Genomic DNA, 25689 nt, shown 5'->3' with positions numbered 1-25689 from the left:
ATAGGTTTTTGGAAACCTAATTATTCAAGGCTTAATTCCCTTGTAAGTCATAAAATTATTCAGTTTTTCAGGGGCCTACCAGCTTCAATCAAGGGATTACCTCTGCTTTTCAAGGACAAGACGTGGTAGATTTTTCTGGCACGTAGTCAGAGTCAAAAATTTAATAGTCAAATACTTGTCGATTAAATGACACAAAGCTACTATACATGTTTATTGAACTGAAATGAACTGCTGTACAATGTTGCACTAAATCAGTGTTACACTCCTCTGAGTCCAGTCCACGTGCTACTTACGTATCTTCCCAGATCTCAGGAGTTCCACTTAAAACAGCAGAACACTGGACTAGGTTGCCAGCCACTTAAAAGTCAAACATAGGAGCATCTAAACACCCATTAAAGCAAAAATATCATCAATGTCATCTGTGTCCTTAACGGTTCCTAATATATTACATTTGTTCACTTGCATCATTGTCCATGAATCAGTTTCATGTTCATTGCTTCCTGTAAGAGTCTCATGAATTGGTTTCTCCTTAGTTCGTATAACAGGATTTGAGACTCTGCTACTCAAGAACTGCGTACTGTTAGGGCTGAGATTAGTTCTGTGAACTGCATGGTCTGAGAATCTCTGTTTACTGGCATCTGTTGCGTTCTGAGTCCTGGCAGGGGACTGAATTTCCTTTAAAAGAGTTGACTGCAGTTTTCTCTGTGGTTTTCTCTGTCTCAGTACAAATTTATTCTGTGATCTTCTTTGTCTCAGATGATGCTTTGAAGTTTTGCTACCTGAGCCACGAAGAAGGCAGTTGCAAATAGATGTTTTTATGCACTCTAGTTTCTTGGGCAAACTTGAAAGAGGAGAGAAAGGAAAAATCTTGAGATTCTTAAAATACAGAAAACATTCTCAAAAACTTGTCTCCTTTTTACCAACTTCATATAGAAAACATATAATTTATCTACGAATCCTATCCTATGTACAACCCCAGAATCATAACAAAAAATAAGGAAATAGGAGCTTCAACCCAAATCTATGTTTTCAGAGCACAGCTCCCCTCAGGGTGTACACAAATCTGTTCCCATTATGTTCCCCAAGTAAAATAGCTCCCACAACTGCCTAGCAAGGTAGCTGAATGGTCAGACACCTCCATACTTTTGTACCAGAACTTTTTCCTGGTAATTGCTAATCAGCCTATTCATAATTCAATAGGAATGGAAGTGGGAAGAGGATATATGACAAATAGAAAAAAAATCTGCGCGGGTGCATTAGTTCATTTCTGGATACACAACTTCATGTTGCAGCAGGAAATTAACAAGGAAAAAAAGAATAAAAGTGAAGAGGGAGTTTATATAAGAATGAGAAGACAGGGCTTCTGGCACAGACATACTGACAGCCTTAAGCTACCCAATGTGTGATTCATGTATCATCTTCAAGTGCGCTGATTATTTTAGGTGTTTTGCTTCCGGATCAGGTACATTGCCACAAGGTACATCGGTACCTCGCTAACTGCCTCACTGTGACCGTCAGATTTCAAAAGATTAGCGTGGGTCTGTACTTCCTACTCCGACACCTTCCCCTCTTCCTTTTTAAACAAACACAGAACTTTGTGGAACACATTCTAATGTTAGTAATTCATACTCTCTGTTTCAAAACTGTCCTTGCCTTAATATAAGTGATTTTTAAGTGGGAAAAGGGTAGGTGTATCTCCCAACTGAAATGGAAATAGAAAGAATGAAAACAGAAGAATCAGGATCTGAACTGAGTTCTAGGTCTCTACCGTCCTAAGCAAAATCCTTCACTTCCTCATCTGTAATAATACTGCCTACCGCCTAGTTATTGTGGGCACTAAGTACATTTGAAATGTTCTACAAATGTATTACTGGAACAGCAAAACAAAGTAGTATGAAAGAGGACTATGTTTTGTGGGGTACAGAATAAAGGTTTAACCAAACAAACACCAGTTTGCTATCCTTCTCATTAACTTTTAATGATTATCCTCTCTGCCTCATTTACCCCTGACTTGAAACCCAATCTTGAATAGAAAACTCTCTCCAGCAGATCCCTTTTAGATGGCTATAGGCCTTAAGGGACTCCAATATAAAAACCCAGCAATTAATTCCTTAGGAATACTGAACTTCTCCCACAACTTTTAATCAAAGCTTGTTACAAAACCCTCATTATATATCAAATTTACTAAAATGGGAGTATCTTTTCCATAAATTTTAAAACAAAATTTGACAAATTTTGGACAGTGATTCATCCATGGGAACCATTATAAAGCCCTGAATAGATAGATACATGTCTATAACTATAGATAAGAAATTATGATGGACGCGCAGAATATTTCTTGAAGGACACATGAAAAAAAAACTGGTCAGAATGACTGCCTCTGTGAAGGGGAAATAAGGATCTTTATAGCCATTTGTGCTGGAATTGTTACCATGGGCAGCTGTTATTTTTTTTAATAAAACTATAAAATCCTAAACCTGACCCTGACCCCGGAATGCGGTGTGAGCCCCTGCAGGAGGCAGGCACCTTCTGCTTCTGCTCTCATACACTTATCCTGCTGCACTGAAGCCGTGGACAGAATGGCCGTCTTTCCTGCTAAAGCTAGAGCTCTGTGAGGATTAGGTCTGTGTTACACAGGGTTGTATCCCCAGACACTCCCAATGCTTCTCAATGAACAGATAGAATGGTGAGGAATATAAATCCAATTAACCAAGTTTACTCTGTTCCAGTGATAGAGCTTTGCCCAACAAAAGCAGCAAACAAAACTGCAGTTTGAGCAGATCCCACTTTTAGCCCTCCCCCCCCCCCCCCCGGTCTACTGGACATCCCATTTTAAAGAAAGCTGACTTGAATATGTATCCTTTTGCCCTAAAAGACAACAGAAAAAAGAATGTAATTTTTGTAATATACCTACCTATAACCTTGAGCTTCCACGTGTTTAAGCCGGTTACTTTTAAGAAGTTTGTTGCCCAGGAAGAAAGCCTGAGCCTTGAGTTTTTTGCTCCTGCACCACAGAATTGCCATTTGGATTTCTTCAGAAAGTTGTATGAAAGTTTCAGCTTCTTGGAATCTTTGCACAAAACTCTTGGCACAGGGAGTTCCTATTGCTTTCTGAGAAGAACGTTTGGTTGCATTTAGTTGGGACTGAGAACCTTTAAACTCAAAGCTGGCCTCCTGAAATATGGAAAAGTGAGAAAAATATATTGGATTTGTTACTGACTTGGAAATAAATGACAACAGAGAAATGATGACTCACAGACTCAAAATTTTTAAAACAAAAACTTTTTTTTTAGCTTACTGTGCTTTCCTTTTGTCTTACAAACTTAATTTTTTTATCCACTGCTCTAACACAAGATTTTTTCCCCTCTGTGCTACAAGAGATCCCATCTATCGCTGAATTCAGTTGTACACAGGAAACTTAATGTAAATATTCTAACAATATCTGTTTAGCATACATATAAGAATAAAATTCCACATGATTAAATATTGATCAAAGCCTTTCTGGTGGGTAAAAATCAATGAAGAGCCCTTTTCCTCACTACTGCTAAACTACAACTTGTTTCTTATTTCTATACCCTGAATCACCCTCCTCAGTTCATAAATGTTGCTGAAAATGTGAAAACAGGGATGATTGCTGAACGTATATCAAAAACGGTTAACTGAGCACATTTCCAATTCCAATGCAACCATCTTTTGATGTGGTACCTTTGTCTCTTCACACCATCCTTATGTATCAAGTTTGAATTTTACCAGCTTTTACTGTTTATGAAAATATGCCTCCTACAAAAGATTGCTTCCAGCCTTCATTCAAAGCTTACCTTCCTTCTTCCAAATTTCTTACTCTCAAGAAATAAAAAAGTAGTGGAAAACATAAAAGTAGAGACCTATCAATACTTTGGTGATCAGTAAAATAAGTGTGGCGTAAAAGCGAGCTAAGTATATTAGTGCTAATGGCTAAAAATGTGGTAGTGATTAGTCAGGGATAAGAGGGGTGCTGACCAAAACCTAAGAACAGGCGGACGGACTGCAGAAGTTTCAAGGGTCACAGAGAGCCACAGTTCTTAAAACAGAGTTGACAAAACTATTTTGGAGACTGGCATAATGGCAAAGAACAAACTATGAAAAACCTGTCTGTGTTCAAATCCCAGCTATGTCCTGTATTTGCTGTGTGGCCTGAGCAAGTTCTTGTCCTTTCTACGCCTCTATTTTCTCATCTGAAATAGGAAAACAATAATAATAGCACCTATCTCAGGACTTGAGCGAGAATTATGTGAGTTAACATATATTAATATAAAGTGTTTCAAACAATGCCTGGCAAAGAGTAAATGCAATATAAGTATGAATTAGCTATTATTATTATTCCTCCCTTGAAACTCATGGATGGACATAATGTAAATGCAAACTGAAATTCTTATAAACGTTCAAGCAAGTACTCTGACTTATTAGAAATGATTAAGCATTCTTAAATAGAATGAAAGAACCCCTGAACAAAACAAAACAAAACAAAAAAAAACAATTTTAAGAAAAGAGGGTAACAGAAGTAGATGAAAGAAGGTGACACTGACATACTTAGCTGTTGTTAGGTCCAGAACACACAGAATTTACAGACACTAATTAAGAAGAGGAATCATGTTAAAGCTTGAACCCTGACAGGAAGAAGGAACTGGCAGCCTCGTGAAAGGATGAGGATGATGATGGTGGTGGTGATGATGATGAAAGTAGCTAATAACATGTAACACCAATTAAGTGCCTACCATACTCCTGACTCTGCACTGAACACTTTCTATGCGTTAAAATTGGCACAACCCTCTGAGGTACATACTATTGTTAGGAAACAGAAGTACGGACAGCTCAAGAAACTCACACACAGTCACACGGCTAGTACAAACCAAAGCCAGGACTCAAACCATTTCTGTCTGATTGCAGAGTCCATACTCTTGAGCTACAGTACAGTCCACAGGGGTCACTTTAAAATTCTAGCAAAACTCTTCAGTAAAATATTTCTGAAGGCATTCTATTAAGTCAACTCCCTGGATTCCCTCAAATCCCTTGGTGCTTCTATTCATTCAGAAGCACAGACTGAGAACTAAGATGGCATTAAGCTTATAGCTAGGTGTAAAGTAAATATATGAGTTAGGTGCCCCCTTGTGCCTTCCACTTGTGTCAGGGGAGCACTGTCTGGTGGCACCCGGACATTGACTCCCCAGTCAGCAGGAGTAAACTCAGGGAGGCCTTGCCAGCCCCCCTTGGTTGAACAATAGCTGACCTGCCAGCGGAACACACGAATAGGATCACGTAGGTTGTCCTGTGGCCATAGTAACCTCCTGTACATTGTGACACTGCCGGAATCATGTCCCCTGCCTTCTACCCTAGATAATTACCCTGAAACTTGTGATTCATTGTCCCCATGCTTGCTGACTGTAATCGCTATGGCCTAGCATTCTTTCCCAACTGGTAATCTATTGGGAAAACACTATATAATTAGTGTCCTGGGGGAGCTCTAGTCGAAACTCTCTGACGGGGACGCTCGCTGGACACACCTGAAGCCAAGACACTGTCTTGGTTCCCCAGCGCCCTGGAAACAAAGGGTGGTGCTCTTTGTCTTACTTTGCTTTATTCTGTCTATGTTACTTATTGCCTCACTTAATAAGTAGTGTTTTGCTGCCGCAACTCCGTCTCAGTGTGCATTGTGAATGCATGTTCGACACCTGAATTCTGTGGCCACTTAAAACGTAGCCCCTTACTGCTACACTAGGTTTAAAAACAAAAGATTCAATCTCTGTCCTTGGTAAGTGTCATCTACTCTATTAAGTCAGCAGAAATCATAAGCTATATCAAAATAAGCCAAACCTGAAGAGCCTTGTGTTTCAGCTGTTTGCAGAAAGCCCTCACATCAAATTCTGATGACTTTTCTGTAGAGATAAGATCAAATACAAAAACTTAGGCATACTATTTCAAATCAGCAAATTCTTACACGCATGACCATATTTCCTGCCAAATTACTACACAATAAGTAAAGGAAACAAGCAAAGAACTATGAAGCAACAACAGAAGCAAACAACTTTAAATGCTCAAGCTTAGAAAACACAGGTATTATCATACCTCTCTAAAGATAATGTGAGCTAAATTAAGAGATGTGGAATTTCTTTCTCTACAATCCATAATTATCTTGTAATTACAAGTTTTTGTTTTTTTAAAAAGAGTACGTGCTATATCAAAGCATTTTACCTTTGACGATTTTCTTTACTGGCTGTCCAAGATCCACATTACTCTGTACACTGGTCTTCGTTTGTTTGGCTTTTTTGGAAATTCTAAGTAAAGTTTCTTCACTGCAGCTTGGTGATTGCTCTTTTGTTAAAAACAGTTTATTTAACAATTTACTTACTCCTTTAGCTGCAAAAGCGGCAGGCATTTTTTTCTTAAAGATCTCAAAATAGGGCAGTCCTAAAAATTCAACAATATCAGAAGGAAAGGTAAAATCTTTGAAGTAAGGCAATGGTTGAATCCTAGAGACCTCTTGAAGCAATCCAAACAATGGCTCATATAAAGAAACCAGCCTTTTTAAAACACCTTTATAGAGGACCCTAGAGAAAGAAATAGGAGCTCATGAGTTAGCCAGTAATTACAATTTGCAGATCACATAATAACCCTAACAATTCAAAGCTAAAAATAAATGCCTATCAATCTGCCACTACAGATTTAAAAACATTATAGAGCATATTTGCAAACAGCCACATTCAGCTCTAACAGAAAAATACAAGTTCAAACAAAATGCTACTTAAAACCAAATAAAGTACTACATGGAAAGCTATCTCAAAGGATGTGCATCAAAATCTTAAGTGTGGTTTTGTTTAAGTGGTGAGATTTTACGTAGATTTCAGCTTCAAATTTTTTTCTATGTTTTAAAATTGCTTAAAATAAGCCTGTATTGTTGTGGTCAGCCAAAAATAAAGTTATTTTCATTATAGAAAAAAATAATGACTGTTTGACATTTTAACATATGATTAGTAATTTTAACATTGTTACCTCTGACTAAGAATAAGCAGAATAAAAAACAAGATGATTGGAAATAGTATTTGAGATATCCAGGTTAAGACATCAAAGCAAGATTTTTAATCTCCAAAGACAAAATTTTTTTTTAAATTTTAATTCAAATTAGAGCTGATCATCCCAACTATGTAAAATGGCCCAAAACAGGTCTCCTTTCAAATTGGGACAGATTCCGAGTCCAATTATCCATCAAATAAGTTTCACAATATATACTGAGAGATGCAAGAGCAGGTCTCTGGTTTGCAACTATCACCAGTGTTCTTGACATCAACTAACTATGCCTGAAAAAGCAGTGATGTTTCAGGTGGGAGAAAAGAATCTAGAGCACATAATGAAGGTCACTGCCATAATGGCGGCCGGATGGCTCGGTTGGTTAGAGCGTGACTCGCAACGGGTTGCCGGTTCAGTTCCCGCATGGGATGGTGGGCTGTGCCCCTTGCAACTGAAGATTGAAAATGGTGACTGGACTTGGAGCTGAGCTGCACCCTCCGTGGCTGGATTAAGGAACAACGACTTGGAGCCGATGGGCCCTGGAGAGGCACGCTGTTCCCCAATATTCCCCAGTAAAAATTTTTTTTTTCATTTCCTTTATCCTTCAATACAGCACTTCTACTTGTAAAAAAAAAAAAAAAGAAAGAAAAGAAACCTAGAGGCAGAAAAATCAAGTGATACAGCCTGCCCAGCAACACCTTCATTTTAAATGGGCCAATTGCTATATGATTAGCTACCATATTTTTATTCCAGTTGCTAATCTTAGGCATTGATTTGCTTAATCGTTTAGTGTTGAAGTGATCTCTTGGCTTCAGATTTAAAGCCTAATCTTTTGACATAACCATCAGCATTTCGCTTCCCAGTCCACCCCCAAATAAACTCTGATCAAATAAAGAAACGAAACTCCCACAACTTCAGCATCCCTGGGAACATATGAAAACCAATGAGAATCCTAGGCTGAGTTAGAGATGGAAAAGAAATGAAAGACTTCAAAGGTGTGTACATACATACCATAATCTGCTCACCAGCCCAACCATCACAAGGTTTAAAATAATGAATTCTTGCAAACCTAGATGTTTCACAGTCAACCTGGATAATCAAGTTTAAGTTGGAAAACAAAACCAAAGTAATTTGGATTCTGTAAGTTACATTTATGAAAGAACTAGACTGGAAATAGAAAGAATTTTCTTAAAGGAATTAAAGCCTTAAAATATTCTATTTAAGTCATGGAAACAAAACAAAACAAAAAGTAATATACACTCTGCTAGAGCTCTCATAAGTTTAGTTTCGAAAGTTTAGTTTCTAAGATTATGAATTTCTAACTGTCAGTGCCCTTAGGAAAACACATACTAGAGAGAGACAAGCAATCTTTGGCAACGGTTGTATTAGGCAATTCCTGGGAGGAAGCCAAGAAGCAAAATTTTAATAATTCTCATAAGTTACATATAATTCCTACATACCCCATAGCTTTCACACAGAAATACAACTAAATTTGTCCAAACGATTCCAATTCAGAGGAAGGTATTTCAGTTGATTCAAGGATACAGAAATGTCTTGCAGCAACAGTCCAACAAGCGAAGTAACAATTTGCAGGCTCCCAAAATCTTCATTAACACCAGTTCCACCACTGGTTGGCTGGGGATGACACATGTGTTGGTGGTTACAGGCTGATTTTCACTTGACAAAAATAGAAAAGTACATTACTTTCATTATTAAATATGAAGCACTTATATAGTTTTCAAGTGCAGACTTGCTTTAAGCTCAATTCGAGGTACTTATGCCCAATAATGCTCACTGAAGTTGATCGACACTGAGGTTTCAATATAATCTATCATGATCTAGATTTCAGTTCACGCCAGTCCTTCCAGAAGCCAAAAAGGTAGATTACCACAAATACTAGGTGCCCCTTATTAAAACAAAATTTGTACAGCTGAAGTATAGTTACATTCCAACACCAAGCAGGAAAAAGTCCACAGGGAGAACTCTCATTATTAAATTTAGTTTCTAAGGTTTAGTTTCTAAGAATTTCTAACTGTCAGTGCCCTTAGGATAATACATACTAGAGAAAGACAAGCAAGCTTGCAAGACACTGAGTTCCCAACCCACCACAAAGCCCATCACAAAGCAACTGAACCACTTACTTGGAAGAAAACAACTCAGACAAATCTTGAATTGAACCATCCAAATTCATATTTTTCAAACGTTTTAAACATTGTTCAACCTGAAAAGGGAAGACTAGCTTAAATTCCTACACGTATAATAAAGACAAGGCCACTGATGTGACCAGGAAAGCAAAGAGGCCCAAAATTTCAAAGTATGGAAATACACTGAATGCCACAGAATACCATTTTTTTTTTTTTTTAAGGGTAAAGAAATCCATGACCCAAGGCAATTCCTTCTGGTTAAAATTTTAAAGTTTATCCAGCTAAACAAATTTCTCAAATCAGGAGGATCTTGTAAGCCAGGCTAAGAGGTCTGGTCTTTATTCAGGATACAATGGAGAACCATTAAAAACCAAAGCTGTGTTTTAGGATGATTAATCTGATTTTGGTTTATAGACTATGCCAGAGTGTAGGAAAGATTGGAGGAGGAAAGATCAGGATAGCAAGACAATTAAAATTGACCAGGTCTAAAAAAAGAACATGCCAGAACTAAAAGAAGGGACTAGATGCAGAGAAAGTTTTGACTGATCGATTGGATGGCAGAGCTACATAAAAGGAAGAAACAGAAAATGGAACACCAAATTTTTCTGACTGGATAATGATTCACAACTTGGAAACCAGGAGGAGAAACACATTCAATCTGAGATAAGTTTGGTTTTGGAGTAAGACTCAGAAGGAGATCAAAACTGCCCAGAGAAGAAAACTTAGAGAAAGACTATGATCCTAGATCTTTTTTGATGAAGAAATCTTCATCTCTTTTGCCTTTAGTAATGCGGGTAGAAAATTAACCAGAGAGCATGAATCTGTGAGATTAAAAACTATCTTTTTTTACCACCTGTATACCTAGCCACCAAGCAGTGCCTAACACATAGGAAGCTACAAAAAATACTTGCAGAATAAAATGAGTCAATGAATATTCATATAAAGAACCCAGCTTAGGAGGATCTGCTGTATGGTGTAGTCCCTAAGAGCAGGGCCCAATGCTGTCTTAAACTCCAAAAATTACATGAAACCACTTTACACAACTTGTTACATACCCACTGACTCTAATATATTACCAATTAGATATATACCCCACCATAAATATACCATCACTTTGTTCTTTTTATGATTTTAGGATTGTGATTATGCCCAGGAAATTATTTCTTAATCCAGCACTTTGTCTTGATCAAATCACTGTATCTTTGAACTAGGCAAAGGCACTGTAATTTATTATAGATTGTATATAATGAAAAAAACTTTTCATAAAAATTACCAACTAGAAAGAAGACTGGGAAGGAATTAAACATAGTTCTTTTCTAAACAAACTGTTTTTTGAAATGCTTTCAAAAAAAAAAAAAAAAACGAAAGCCCACATGCAACTGAACTGAAGACCTGTAAGTCACAAGTATTTACTGAATTTCCATAAATAACAAAATATTAAGTGGTAATGTGATCTCCATCAAGTAAACATGTTGAGTTTTAAACAAGGGTTCCTCCTTACCTGTTTGAGGGCCAAATGGGGCTTGTGGCGGCCCATTCTGTTGTGATGGCTGTAAAGGACTGCACATAACACATCTGTTTCTGCATCTAAGGTTTGGCTCTTCAGTGACAGTGTAACAAGACAGCATTCTTTCTTTACAGCTGCAATGCAGAGGTCTGAAGCAGAGAAGTTCAATACGACTTAAAATGTATTTCTACATTAAGTATATTATATAAAAATACACTGAAAAAAGCATCCTTCCTTATTTGTTTTAAAGGAATCAAGAACAAATGAACATAATCAGCCTCAACTGTAAGGACATAATTAATGATTCTAAGTATGTAAGAAGTTGGAAAGTGGTGACATGCCATAAAGTCCGGAAATCAAGAGAATGTCTGTTAAACAAGTATGTATGTCTTCACATCACATTTCACCATGATTTTAATCTTTCATATGAATAATTTGCAGTCATTTGGTATACACGTATAATACCTTAAGTACCCTGAAGGTTCGGCGCCTGTTGTATACTTCTGTAAATCCCCATTTTGTTATGCACATAAGCAAGGCAGAATGGATACATTCATACTCTTCAAAGTCAAAGATACTGTACTTGGGTACCATTTTAAGATAATACATTAAGAGAAACCAACTAGAAATTACATTACTTGATGGAAGTCAGACTGAACACAGGGTGAAGAGGATGAGATAAGTTTCCAAGTCGGAAAAGCTAAGAAGTAAAAGATGGAGTTAAAGTGTTCTGTGTGGCTCTGAGGAAAGAACTATCCTCTTAGATGGAAGTAACACAACAGCAGATTTCTACACAACATGGAGAACTTTCTTTTGTCTGAACTATCTGAAGCCAGAATGGGCTGCTTTGGGAATGGGGGGGTGAGTTGGTGAATTTCCACACCTAACAGGAATCTTGTTAAGGAATTTTTAATAGAGGAAGAAGGAAGATAACCTGTAAAGTGCATAGGATGGTTGGATGGGGAAGAGGATGTGATTAGCTAGGTTATAAGTATTTAATGTTAATAACTATCATTTAAATGATTAGTTATCTTATCAGGCACTATTCCAAATGCTTTACCTATAACATTAACTCTTTCATTCCTCAATACAGCCCTATGAAGCAGGTAATCTTTTTATCCCCATTTGAAAATGAGCTGAGGCACAGAAAGGTTAGAAAATTTTCAGCAAAGGAAGAGCTAGGATTCAAACCCAGGCGATCTGACTCCTGAGCCAGACTCTTTACTCTGCCCTACTGCCTAAAAGCGGCAATACCATTCTACACACTGGTAAAACACTTCACTAGTTTAAAAGCACTCTCCCCTAAATAACATCAGTTAGATCCTTACAAGCGGTGATGGGTAGGGAGGCCTAGCCCCAGTTTACAAATGAGTAACCAGAGGCCCCGAAGGCTCGCGGCTGAAGTCCAGAGTGCCTCAGTGACTCCCCCCAGCTATTCAGAGGCAGAGGTCGGGAAACTGACAACATAAACAGGGCTCCTGGCGGCCTGGGTGAGCACAGGCTTCCCCAGCAGCACTTTTCCCCGATGCTAGCTGCGTCCGCCTTTCTCCCCGACCTCGGCGTGGGCTGGGCTGTGGGCCCTGCTCGCTCCTGCCAGGCCCTGCGGTAGGCACATGGCTTCAAGGAGGGGCTGCGAAGCCTCAGGCCCGCCAAGACTCCTTGGCAAACTCCGGAGCCCAAGCCCCTCTCCCTCGGCCCGTACCGCGCGCCTTCCCACAGACCCACGGGCTCAGGAAGTCCCGCCCCCGCGCACATGCGCCGGCCCCGGCCTGACGCCATCTGCGAAACGTCTGCCGCAGTCGCTGGGCGCCTCACTCACCCAGGGCCGCGTTGGGGTTCTGTACTGTGACTGCGCTGCGGGTCCCCGCCTTAGGGATCCTCACGCGGTTCCAAGGCTCCGGGCCCGGCAGCACCACGGCCATCTCGCGAGGCGGGGGAGGGACTAGGAAAAGCGAAACTGGGCGAGACCAGGGAACCAACGGAGGGGGGAGAAGAGACAAAGTCTGGGGGCGGAAGAGGGCAAGGGGTGGGCCTGGGCGGGGCCCGGAGGCGGGACGGGGCGAGGGGGAGGGTCCTTCACGGAATCGCGGGTCCAATGCAGTGAACTGGGGAGGACCCAGATGGTCGTCCTCCCCTGATTACCAAAACTGGACGTGTATCAGAACCACTTGGGAAAGGTTTTTGGGAAAAGCTTCACGCGGGTACTACTCAATCAGAATCTCAGATGGGGCGAGGAATCTGAATTTTATTTGTGTTTCCCCACAGGGTATTCTGAGACACAACCAGTACTTACAGGCGTTTTATAGTCATTTTACAGATTCTGAACATGAGGCCCAGAGTTGAATTCGTGCATGCACCCCCCAACTCTGCCTCAGACTTGACGGGAAAAAGAAATAAAGAAGCATATGCAGAGTGTGGAATTTGTAACACAGGCGTGATTTAATTTGAGATAGTCAAGGACGTTTCCATTATTGTGGGGACAGAGCCCCAGAGAGCAGTTTCCACACTCTTGGCCTCACGTGGAAAGGTGCTGGTTCGGGTAGTAGATGGCCATCAGCCGTTACCAGTTAGCCATTAGCCACTAATACAACTGCTGTGGCTGAGCTAGCAAGTGCGGATTGCGTTTAGCGAGTGGGGTCGGTTGGCAGAGAAGCAGATGGAAGATTACAGATAGTGTGGCTCCTGTTTCCTGTGTCTCCAGCCCAGCCGCCAGCGAGACTATAGTGGTATGACTCCCCTATCTATGGCTCTGTGGGTGTTCCTTTTTGGTGTCACCATATTCTGTGTTCTATGCGGGGAGCGGGACCGGAGACCCCGCATGACTCCCCCTCATGACAATCTTCAACAGTAGCAAAACCGTGCTGTCACATGGAAGAAACTTAGACGTCTGCTGACTGTCTGTCAACCCCATTCTTAGTATCCTAGAGAAGACTATCCCAAGCTCCGCTGATCCTCACCTCATTATTATCTTTCTAATAGTTCATTTATCATGAGCCACACTGCTGCCACCTTACTTAAATACTTAAGGCTCCTCCAGTGGTACATTGGAGAGGCAGTGAATTTTGAAGACACACTGCCAAGGTTCTAATTATAACTGCCCGTTTACTGACTCTGATCTCAAGAAAGTTACTTAACTCCTCCAAACCTTGGTATTCCTATAAGTAAAATGAAGACAATAATAGTCTACCTCACAGAGTTGTCAAGTGCTTTAGAACTGTGCCGGGCATACAAACAAACATTTATCAGAATTGATGTTGTTGATATTATTTCTAATGTGTAGTATAAGTAGTATTGCCTTATGGAAACACTTCCCATGCTCTCTATGTGTGCCTTGCGCTCACTAATTCCTCTGCCTGGACCATCCTCCTGAAACACAATCTCCCTTCCTCAGCTCTGGTGTCATCACCTCTGGGTAATTCTTTCTGAACATTCCACCCCCACTCTTTAAGTTAATACACAGACCCCCACTATGTACTACGAGAGTGCTCTCTGTTGGCCTCTGTATTAGCTTCTTGTTGCTGCTGTAACAAATTATTCCAAATGTAGTCAGAACAACACAGTTATATTACATTTCTGAAGGCCAGAAGTCCAAAATCAATCTCACTGGACTGATTGCCAGCAGGGCTGGTTCTTTCTGGAGGCTTTAGTAGAGAATTAACTTCCTTGCTTTTTTTAGCTTTTAGAGGCCACCTGCATTTCTTAGCTAATGTCTCCATCCTCCATTTTCAAAATCAGTAACGTAGCATTTTCCAGTCTCTCTCTACCTTCTCTTTCTCCCACCCTCCTTCCTGTCTCCCTCTTAAAAGGATCCTGGTGATTACACTGAAATAACCCAGGTTAATGTCCCCATCTCAGAATCTTAATCACATCTACAAAATCTGTTGTGCATGTAAGGTAGTATTAACATATTCATAGATTCTGAGAATTAAGATATGGACATTATTGGGTGGGGGGCATCTTTCAGCCTACCAAACACTCTCGCAGAATTCACCTCAGTGTATTAATTTGTGTATTTATGTGTGTCTTCCAATAGCATGTGACCTTACTGAAGGCAGTGCTACTAATATAGCTTACTGATTTTTTTATCTTAATGCTTCTCTCAGAGTCTGGCATGTAGTAGGACCTCAATAAATTATAACAGCCTTATTGAAGTATAGTTGATATACAAAGAATGGCACACATTGTGTACAATGTCATGAGTTTATCAATATTTACTGGCTGAATAAGAGACTAGACGATGTTTGAATAGAGTTTTTGAAAGATGAATAGGATTTTCCCAGGCAGATAAGGAAAGAAGGACATTTTTGGTAAAGAGGTGTTATTCAGCTTGGGTTGGAAGAATCACTAGTGCTGGATCAGAATTGCTGGAGCATAATGTCTGCTGAGGGATGAAGCTGGGAGTAGTGGTGTCAGATCATTGGCAGAATTTGGATTTTACCCTGAAGAATAGTGGTTCCCGAACCCAGCTGATCTTAATTATCTGGATAGCTTTTAAAAAGTAGAATTTTTCAGGTACCACTTTGGAAGTTCATATTCATTAGGTATAAGTAGGCCTCCAATCTGTGTTTTTTTAAAAGTTCCTTGTGATGGTGATCAGAGTTGGGGAGCACCTGCCAAAGGTGATAAAGGAATCACTGATTCTCAGGCAGGTAATTTCCATCACCTTGTGTTACCGTGGACTCAAAAGATCTGTTTGCCTGCGCTCATCCAAGCCAAAAAAAGACACGAGCAGGAGTTTGCAGCAAAGAAAGCGAAGGTTTACTTAAGGAGTTGTTGCCAAGCCCGGAGACACAGGTGAGCTATTGCTCTCAAACAGCCTCTAGCAGCCAGGTTATATCGGGGAAAATCATTGACCATGGTTACTGTGGGAGCTGCGGTCGTGGGCCCTACTGATTGGGCGGGGCTCAGGCAGGAGCAGTAGATCACGGTTTTAGGTGCTGCTGTCAATCATGGCATTGTTAGGTCTGGTTTCCAAGGGATGCGGTCCATGGGCCTCTTCTGCTTTCATGAGTCTGGAGCTGAAACATAACTGAAGCCGAAGTGTTATTTTTGTTTGACTAAAACCTTATTCTAGTTTGGGGTTTGGTTATGGTATCTTGGTCATGGGTGATAGACCTGAAGCTTTATTCTTAAATGAGTTTGATGCTGACCAGACCTAATGTCCGAAGGGCTTACTGACTAAAAGGAGTGGACATACAGCGTATGAACAGGTAGGAGGATGTAGGGGAAAGAATGCAAGTGAGTCAGAGTTCTGTCCAGCAAAACAAAGTTAGCTTGGATTAAAGAAGAATGCATGCTAAAGAAATGAAGTTCATGTGCAGTTACACTAGCATCAGAGGAAGACCTCACTGGAGAACAGATTTAAAGGACATGAAGCTGGAGGAAAGGGAGTCTATTACAGAAACTGAGGCAAGACATCATGAGAGCCTGAATTCAAACACTGGCAGTGAAGATGGACAGTATGACTTATTGAAATGTCTACTAGTTAGATATTTAGGTGTCTAGTATGATATGCAGATCTTTGCCTTGAGTTTGAGAAATGGCATTCAAAAGAAGACTGGATTTAGGCAGGGATAGTGAGGTAACTTGAGATACTGAGTTTGAGATTGCCCATCGGCTGTCCACAAGAATATATTCAGTTCACCAGATAAATAAATAAATGGGGCTATAGCTCAGATGGTGATTGCAAAAGGAGGAAGTAGAGATGGTGAATATAGGATAATATTTTTAAAAGCTTCGATGAGAAGGGAAGACAGGGTTTATGTGGTCACAGCAAGGTGCAGGATGAAGCAGAATATTGTTTTGTTCTGATTTTAAGCATAGAGTGTTGGTCAGGGTTCCACCAGTTAAACATAACTAGTAGGAGATGTTATTTTTTTATATACAAACATCTATCTGTCTATCTATCTATCTATCTATCTATCTATCTATCTATCTATACAAACATACAGAGGGTGCCAAAAAAAAATGTATACACATTTTAAGAAAGGAAAAAACTGTATTAAAATTGTAATGCTCAATATATACTGATAATGAAAGATGAATACAAGTCATGTGTATACATGTTTTTGGCATTCCCAGTGTATATAAATATAAATAAATTTCCAAGGAATTTGAAAGAAATTGGCTTACTTTATTGTCAGGGCTGGATAGTCAAGTCTGAAATCCATAGGGCAGACCATCAGGCAGGACAGGCTGGGAACTCTCAGGCAGGAACTGAAGCTGCAGCCCACAAGTGGAATTTCTTCTTTCTCCTTCCTTTCTTCAGAAAAAAACAGGTCTATTCTTAAGGCCTTTTAAACTGATTGGATCAGAGTCACCCAAATTACCCAGGATAATCTCCTTTACATAAAGTCAATTAATTGGAGCTGGTAATCCCATGTACAGAATACCTTTACAGCAACACCTAGAGGTATGTCCAATAGACAATGAGTAAAAAGTGTGGTTTCCCATGTTACTGGGCTTTCGACAAAATCTTAGATGAAAAGTTAGCAGTTTAATTAAATAACTGGGTACTATAACCCAGCCAAGTTGACACACAAAACTGATCGTCACAGACAAGAAATTATTTGACCACACATGCAGGCTAAGGGAAAGGAGCCAAAAGATAAAGGGGAGAGAATTGATGGAGCAAGACCCATTATTCATTCAAAAAAGTTTTTGAGCATCAGCTATTTGTGGGTACCACGCCAGTTCCCAGAGGAGATAAGCAGTGATCAAGTGCTGAGGTAGAGGGGTTGACTTAAAAATCGGAAAGCCTTTGTTCTCGGAGCCAGGAAGAAAAATAAAGATAGCTTTAGGTATGAATATGTTTTAGGTGGGATCATGGATAGATGAGAGAGCCACAGAAAGAAAGCTTCTGTGTTGTCAGTGGAGGAGGATTTGTGAAAATTGCCAAGAGTGGAGGGCAAGGTTCCGAGTGAGCAGTGGATATCTGGAATCATAGCTTCCCTGTACTAGGGGGTTTGGAAGAGGCATGGACTATATACATTAGAGAGAAAGTAAGGTATTAAAAATTTCTGGTCTGCGAAGAAAGACTGTCACAGACACAAACAACCATTAAATATATAAAAGCTTGTCCATCTCATCAGTAATCCAATAAGTGTATATTAAAGTAATTTGAGGTACTGTCAAATAGACAGAGTAAAAAGCATGGTGTTCCATGTTACTGGACTTGAGACAAAATTTTAGATAAGAAGTTATCTTTTGTTGTTGTCATCAGGAAAATTGAAACTATTCTATTTACACAGTTAATAAATTGTTTTCTAATATTTTGGCAGTGGAATTCTTTTTCCCCTACAAAATCTTATATGGAAATCAAATATATAAAATGAGTAAAAGTGGACTTGCAGTGGATAAGGGTGCATGGTAGAATGTAGGGCCCTCCCACAAAGACCTCCTACCCAGGCCCCTACAGGTGGCTCATAAGACACTTCCTAGGAACAGTTTGGAGCCCACTGTTGTAAATAAATAAATATGTATTGATGTGAGCATTTTTTGATGGTACAGTAAAGCATTTTTAAAAGCAGTTTAGAAAACTGTATGTATAGCGTGATTCCATGAAAAAAAAAATAACGTATCTGCACATTGAGAAAAAGATCCGAAAGGATCTAAATGTGTTAACAATGATTTGTCTTTCCAGCAGTAGGATGGATCTTTTTTTCTTCTATGAGATTATTTGTATTTTCTATTTAAAGAAATAAATGTGTTTCTATTTTAATGAAAAAAATATGTTTAATGCCACAATAGTATGTAACAGTCTTAGGAGTGTGTGTGTGTGTGTGTGTGTGTGTGTGTGTGTGTGTGTGTGCCAGTATATTTAGAGACAAATGCTTTTGGACCATCCACCTATGGCCTGTCTGCTTCAATCCCACCCTTGTCTACTTTGCTCTGTGATGCTATGGCAGGAACTCGGCAAAACCACACCATCGCTGCCAGCTGGTAGTTATGCCAATATAGACCAGTAGAGGGAGATTGGAAAATAGGACAGGAGAGAAGGAACTTGTTCCTTCCTGTTTGCTCTCTTCCTACAACGTTGCCTGGCAACAGCTCTTCTTCCCAGGTAATGGCAGTTGGTTGTAGTCCCTGACTCCTTTGGACACACTCGCAGAACTAGTTGACCCCTCAGAGGTACTAGCAGCAACTGGATGGTGTTCTGCCCTCAAAGATCTATCTGGATCCCAATTCTGTAGATCCCTTCCAAAAGTCTAAATTCTGATAACCCCAAACTCTGTCCCTTGTTTCCCCAGCTCCAGGAATTGCTTTCAGCAGTTATCTGCTTTCAGCAGTTATTTCTGTGTTACCTCAGTGTTGCATGTTTGCTTTTCAGTTCTTAAGCATTATTTAATCAATTCTTTATATTAAATGTTCTTTGGTGAGATGCTTAGTATGATTCTGTTTTACTAATAGACTCTGACTGATAATGATACTTGGAACGAGAAGTAATCCTAGGAAACAGCCCCTCAAAATGGGATTCTGAGATTGGTTTGGCCGTATCCTTACCTTTGAACACAGCAGTGATGTCCATTCCAAGGGGAAATGGGATATAAGAAATCATGGTATGCTGTGACATCATGCTTAATCACTGACGTTGATTGTGATGAAATGCCTTCTGGAGACCAGAGGAGCCCTAAGGAGACCAGATAACTACTAAAGTAGCAATGTTGCTTCTGAGTACACTGGAGAGCCTACAAAAAATGACAAGCTCAGATCTTTAACTCTGAGCTCAAGTCATGAAGGGTCAGAGAGCTTCTGTGGTGGTTCTAAAAGAATTACTTATCCTTATAGCTTCAGGGCTGACTTTGACCCAAAATTTAATTCTGTGGGTTGCAGAATTCCAACCTAAATTGAATTCTTGTGAGTTTCACAAACACACAAGTCTTGTATGTGAAAGTCAGGACATTGGTTGGTAAGAAGGTCTCAGAGACTTAGAACAGGAATTATCTAGTTTGGCTTGGGAAAAATTGGGAATCTTGAAGCATAGCCTGCCTTCTTGTTACTGAGGAGACTTATATGAAGACCCTCTAATAACCTCAAGACCCACCCTACCACTTCTTATTACCTCTAGAGCTATAACTTAAGTCAGATCTCTGTTTGCTCCGGGGCGGGGGGCCAAGTACAAAGTCTCACATGGAAGGAGATAGTTTATACTACAAAATGTTGCTAATTTTTATTGACAGAAACTGAAGTAATCATGGATCTTACTGTTATTATACTAAAGATGATGGAATATAAAAAACTGGATTAGACCAAATCTATCGATATGGCTCATCAAATGAGTTACTAGAAATGTTTTCCTTGTTGATTGACACTTGAACTCAGCTATAGCCTATAATCAATGAAGGTAAGCTGCTAGAATTTTCCTCGTATGATATAGAAGGAATCCAAAGTCTCAGGGAGGTTGGAATGATGGAGTGAATATATAATCTGCTATCTGCACACCCATCCACCACCCACACCCACTGTGCCCTCTGAGAGGTCACTCCCTCCACTGAGGTACTAAAAAATACATTAATCAGGGGCTACCTGTATCCTCATGAAGTTCTGTGATGGCTGTCCTTTGTAGGCTAGGGTGATGATAGGACATTCTACTATTCAAATTGGCTCCCTGATTTTAGTGGAGATGATGGGATCCCAGTATGACAAAAGCCAAGTGACAGCAATAACCACAAGAGACAAGGTTGGTACATTGACTATAATGGGGAAAGGGACAAAATGGTAACTAATTGTTTTGAATAACAGGGGTCTTTAGTAGTGGCTAATTCATCACAGTGTCTGTGGGAACTGAATAGATTGCAGACTATTAAAATATTACTTCATCTATATAGCAGGGGTCAGAAACCTAAGTTTATGGAGAGACATGACTTCTTTCGCAATTTTCAGATTTAAACAAGTTGAACAACATAAACTCCCCTGATAGACGAGAGAGTCAGTACAAAGATGCTCATCACTATCATTTATAGTAACAAAATTTGGGGAACACATAAATATGGATGTATCAGTTATCTGTTGCTGATTAACCATTACCTACTTAGTGACTTAAAACAACAATCATTTTTATTGTTTCCAGTTCTGTGGGTCAGAAGTGTAGGAAGGGCTCTGCAGAGATGGCTTGTTCCTTCTCCACGTGGTGTTGGCCGGGGGCTTGACTAGATCTAGAGGACCCAAGATGGCCTCACTCACAAGTCAGCACTCCCTCTGGGATGGCTCAAATGGCTGGAGGTGAGCTGGGCTGGCTGGGTCTCTCTCTTTTCATGGCATTAGCTGGGCTCACACATGTCTAGGGCCTTTGTTCTCCTCCATATAGATTCTCTCTTCACATAATATCTCTTCCTCTAGAACCTATCTCCCCATATAGACTCTCTCTCCACTAGAATAACCCGGGCTTCTTTTCATGGCACCTGGATCCACTCTGAGCAAAAGCAGATGTTACAAGGCTTCTTAGAGTCAGGGTTTAGAAGTCCCTGAATGCCACTTCCATCACATTCTGATGGCCTAAACAAATCATGGCAGTCCAGATTCAAAAAATGGGGACTCCAGATCATGTTGGAAAAAGCAGTAAACACATATTGCAAAGAGGTGTGGACACAGGGAGACATGATTCATTCATTAGGGGCCATTTTTAACAACCTACCACAGTCTAGTAAGAAACATTTCTTTAAAAAATAATGGTACATCCCATAGGATGAAAAACAGGGTAGGCAAAACTTCTATAACACACAGAACCAAAAAATACATAATGCTTCCAGTACAATAGATGTTTATTCTCATCCACATTGTGTTCAATACATAATTATTCAAAATTTTAGGCTCCTTTCATCCTGTGAGTTTGTAGTTCCCTTGTCATCTTCATCTTGCTATAAGAATGGGGAACAGAAAGCATAAAGGAAATGCACCTGCCCCTTAAAAGCAGTGGCTCAGGAATAGCACATATCCCACTCACTCATATTCCACTTGCTACACCTAACTGCAGAGGAGGCCTGGAAACGTACTCTCTAGCGCATGCCTAAGAAGAACGAAATGGCTTTTGGTGAACATCTAGAAAACTCTGCCACAATCATATTTTAAAATTATGTATTAGCACATTATATTAAGTTAATAAAAGACATTATCAAACTTTATATACAGTATTACTCCAAGTTGGGGAAGGGGTAAAAATAAATGTGTATCTAGAGTGAAAATGATGCCATAATATTAATAATAGTCATTTCTGATTGGTGAGAATACAGAGGAGTTTTACTTTCTATTTTCATTTTCAGAATTGTGTTCAATGAACTCTAACACGATAAGTAGTTCTTTTAAATGTTAAAATATCTAAATTATAAACACAAATCACTTTCAGCAAGGATCATTGCTGACAATCAATCTTCTACTAAATCAACTCCTAGAACCTCTCTATTGTCTGAGGTATTTAGAAGCCAACACACAATTTTAATACAGACAATCCCTAGTTTAAAAAATCCATTTCTAAGTCCATTATTTGAAGCTGAATGCATTGTCCTTTAAATTCCTATAGGAGGATGATACATAAAGGATGATGATTAGAATGCAGAACCAGCCCACCAAACCCACTTTACTCCAACCATACATGACATCCTTGCCATTGGTTCTGCAGAGACCACCTATGGACCCCAGGATTGTTAGAGAAAAGTGCTTTCCACAATCAAGATTAAGATAGCAGGAGCACATCTTTCCTCATCTTCTGTTACCCTTATCCCCAAAAAGCTCTGGCCAGAGTGAGAGCTTGTACCCTGCTATATCTCCAGAAGCAGTTTCCCTACCATGTGGAAAGTGGGAGCTGGGACTCTCTCAGCAATGAGCCCCTGCCATGATGTGAGAGAGGAGGTGGAGGTCTAGGCCTGGAGCAGGGGTTCCCTCATAGCATAGTCTCATGAGACCCAGGATTCTGAGGGAGGCGTAGTGGTGGCATGTTAGATTAGGATGATGAGAAAAATGCTAGGGAGTCCTAGAATGGGAAAGAGATGTTTTCCTCACTCACTTTTCCCTTCACTGAAGGAGTGATCTTGAATACTTTTGTTCCTCTCCATCCCAAGTCCTCCATCATCGCAGTTACTTAATTGTCATCATCTCCAGTGACCTTCACATCCACTTCACTTCAGTTATGCCTTCTCAAATCATGTCCCTAATCTTGTTGTCATCCAAATTGTTCCATCTCTGGAATCATAAATTCAGGTATTTCCCTTTTTGACAAATAGTTTCCTATCTTTTCAACTTTCTTACTCATTACTCCTTATAAATCTAATCTTGAATCTCACTCAATCACCAATCCTTAACCCCCTATTCTTGCCCCATCAGTACCCCTCTGCCTTTACTCTTATTTGCATACAGCGTGGATTCTCCCAGCCCATCATTTGCCAATGTTCTCAATCCCCTCACCCCATTATACTGTCATCCCATTTGCCTGGCAAATGCCCAACCCTATATTAATTCTACTCTCTGAATGTTCTCTGATTACATAAAAACAAAACAAAACAAACAAAACAAACAAAAAAAAACAGAGGTCCTCAGAAAAGAACTCTCTCAACTTCCTAACACGAAATCTGCAAACTTCCTTGTCCCCTCACCCCATCCTCTTTTCCATTCCTCCAGTTACAATGGATAAGGTGATCCACCCCTCACCTAAGACAAATCCCTCCAGCTGTGTTCTGTGTCCCAAATCCTTCTGCCTTCTCATACACTTCATTCAATAAATGAATCCCTACTCTTCAACATCAACAATATACCCTTCTCTATTGGTCTTTTCCCATCAGCATTTAAACATGAACAAGTCTCTTCCCTTTGGGAAAGAATGAACTCCTCCATCCACTTCAGGGTTTCTCTACTTGTCCTAGCTCTCTTTCTCTCCTTTCCCTTCTCCAAGGGAGAGAGAGAGAGAGAGAGAGAGAGAGAGAGAGAGAGAGAGATTGATTAATTCCACAGCCAGACTCTTGAAAGTCTAATTCCTTCTTCACCGCATATTCAATCTTCAACCCATTGCAGTTTGGTTTCTAACTTACTACTAAAATGATTATATCAGTCAGTGTGCCAGCAGGAAGCAGAATCCATCCCAAATGGTTCAAAAGAAGGGGTTGCTTACAGTGATGTGGGCAATAAACATGTGATGGTGAAGCACACGAAGATCAGGGACAGTGGGAAGCCATTATCGTTCCTGGGACTAACGACACAGAGATGGAACTAGAATAGTGAGAACTAGAAGCAGGGAGAACAGGATACCTGCTGGGACCTACTTCCCAAGACCAGACACCAAAGCATGAAGGGAAATGGGGGAAAATATCTTGCTCTCTTCTGCCTTCTGATCTGCCATTGCCTCCCATTGGCCAAGCCCATTTGGAAGCCAGAGGGCAAAGGAGCCCAAGTGATAACGTCTCCAGGGCTCAGCCTTCAGGAGCACAAAGAAGGGGAGAGAATGGTGGATAAACAGAATAATCAGCATGTTCACCCACAACTTCTTTTTCATAAAATCGAGAGTCTGGCTTTGACACTGTTGGTCACTGCCTCCTTGAAACAATCTCTTCCTGTGGCATCTGTGGCACGATATTCTGCTGTTTTTCCTTCTCTCTTGGCACGCTCCTGCTTGGTCTCCTTTGCCAGTTCCTCTTCCTCTGTCCAGTCCTTATATATTGGTGCTCTCTACCTATTCCCATGGCTGTGTCCATAAATTGAAAACTCACAAATCTCCATCTCAGCTCAGACTTCTTTCCTGAACTTTTGACTTCTGAGTAGATAAACTAGAGCACGTGTTTCTGCATCTTCACCTGACGATCCTGAAGTACCTCATATTCAACATGTCCCAAGTTGAATTCAGCTCTCACTCTTCTCCCTGATAACTTGCACCGCTTTTTGTGTCTCACTGAACTACCTTTCTATCCACCAAGTTATCCAGTCAACCATGCAAGCTATTCTCTTTGCTGCTGATTGAATGGCTTTTCTAAAATGAAAACTATGATCATTTGATTTCTTTGCTGTCAATGGCTTAATAATTTCATGATAAAGCCTGAACTTCTTCACGTGGCTTACAAAGCTTGTTTCAAAAATTGCAAGCTGTGCAACAAACCCATATTCTCCTCTTATTCCTGGTGCACGGCTGGGCTACTCTTCCCAGCCTCTTCTGAATTAAGGGTGACCATATATATGATTGAGTTCTAGCCCATAGAAGCACCCGTGTCTCTTCCACACGCTCTCTTTCTTCTTCAGCAGTTAGGATGAAGCCCTAGGGGCTGCCAAAGCCATAAGGTAGAATCATTGCCTAGAGAAAAGCCATTGCACACCAGGAACACCTGTGTGGATTATTAGGTGAGCCAGGAATATATTTCTATCAAAAATTGATGTGCAAAGAGGTTCAATAACTAGCCTAAGGTCACATGGTAAATATTCAATGGAGCCCAGATTTGAATCCAGACTACCTCATACCAGCCGTCAAATAACCTCTGTGTATTGTTTTCCTTATTACACATTAACAGTTTTTATTCTATTGTTTAATTGGCTGTCTTTATCCAGTAAAAGATTTTCAGAAAAAGGATCAATGCACTTGTTAATTGTTGCTTCCTAGTGTCTAGCAGAATATCTGACATATACTAAGGGCACAATAAATGTTTATCAAATGAATAGAATTGGTGACTGAAGGAAAAGTTAGAGACAGAGAGGAGAAATACAATGGTTTATTCCTACTCTCTTGTTTCCTGCTTCTGGTCAGGAGAGAGAAGAGTATTTTGAGGAAGAAAGCACAAATCTTTCCATATGTAAATGACAGAAGTCGATCAAGAGCTGTTAGTATATGAACAGTTAGTAATTCTCACATTTCAAAAGTCATGAAAAGGTCAGAGTGATTTTCATGGTGATATCTGTCTATAATTTATTTTCCTAAGAAAAAATATTCCCTTACAAGAAATTTCCAAATTTCTGCCATGTAGAATAATTTTTATGTCCAAATCCTATTCATGCTTTAGTTCCTAGTTCAGATGCCTCTCATTTCACCTA

The 25689-nt window shown here is 40.0% G+C and overlaps 2 protein-coding genes across 8 annotated transcripts in view; one reads left to right on the top strand and one right to left on the bottom strand.

The window, feature by feature from the left end:
* The window catches only part of GTPBP8 (GTP binding protein 8), a 31843-nt gene extending 16293 nt beyond the window's left edge, over positions 1-15550 (top strand). Inside the window, exons 5-6 of one of the 3 annotated variants that reach the window (XM_088794263.1) lie at positions 10943-11071; positions 15338-15550. In XM_088794263.1, coding sequence (XP_088650389.1) covers positions 10943-11071; positions 15338-15458 — 250 coding nt within the window. In that variant the 3' untranslated portion in view covers positions 15459-15550. Of the gene's footprint in view, positions 1-10942; positions 11255-15337 lie in introns of those variants that run through there. The other 2 variants (XM_088794264.1, XM_019734828.3) reach the window with 2 other exon arrangements.
* Positions 183-12707, bottom strand: RMP64 (ribonuclease MRP subunit p64). Of its 5 annotated transcripts, none has more exons than XM_074331897.2 (9): positions 12512-12707; positions 10687-10841; positions 9183-9262; positions 8587-8676; positions 8053-8130; positions 6229-6584; positions 5851-5912; positions 2915-3174; positions 183-841 (listed from the first exon to the last, which is right to left on the bottom strand). In XM_074331897.2, the coding sequence occupies exons 1-9, from the start codon at positions 12612-12614 to the stop codon at positions 382-384; spliced, it is 1644 nt and encodes a 547-aa protein (XP_074187998.2). In that variant the 5' UTR covers positions 12615-12707; the 3' UTR covers positions 183-381. The 5 variants fall into 5 exon arrangements, with proteins under 5 accessions (XP_074187998.2, XP_019590383.3, XP_019590384.3 ...); XM_019734824.3 differs by having other exon boundaries at positions 8587-8718; positions 12512-12706; XM_019734825.3 differs by lacking the exon at positions 12512-12707 and adding an exon at positions 12021-12419 and having other exon boundaries at positions 8587-8718.
* Positions 15551-25689: the final 10139 nt, after the last annotated feature.

The sequence above is a fragment of the Rhinolophus sinicus genome, chromosome 17 (assembly GCF_057876585.1).
Source record: "Rhinolophus sinicus isolate RSI-liver-muscle chromosome 17, RSI-T2T, whole genome shotgun sequence".
Classification (NCBI taxonomy): domain Eukaryota; kingdom Metazoa; phylum Chordata; class Mammalia; order Chiroptera; family Rhinolophidae; genus Rhinolophus; species Rhinolophus sinicus.
Note: the sequence above shows the minus strand (reverse complement) of the source record. Positions and strands in the feature narration are given on the sequence as shown.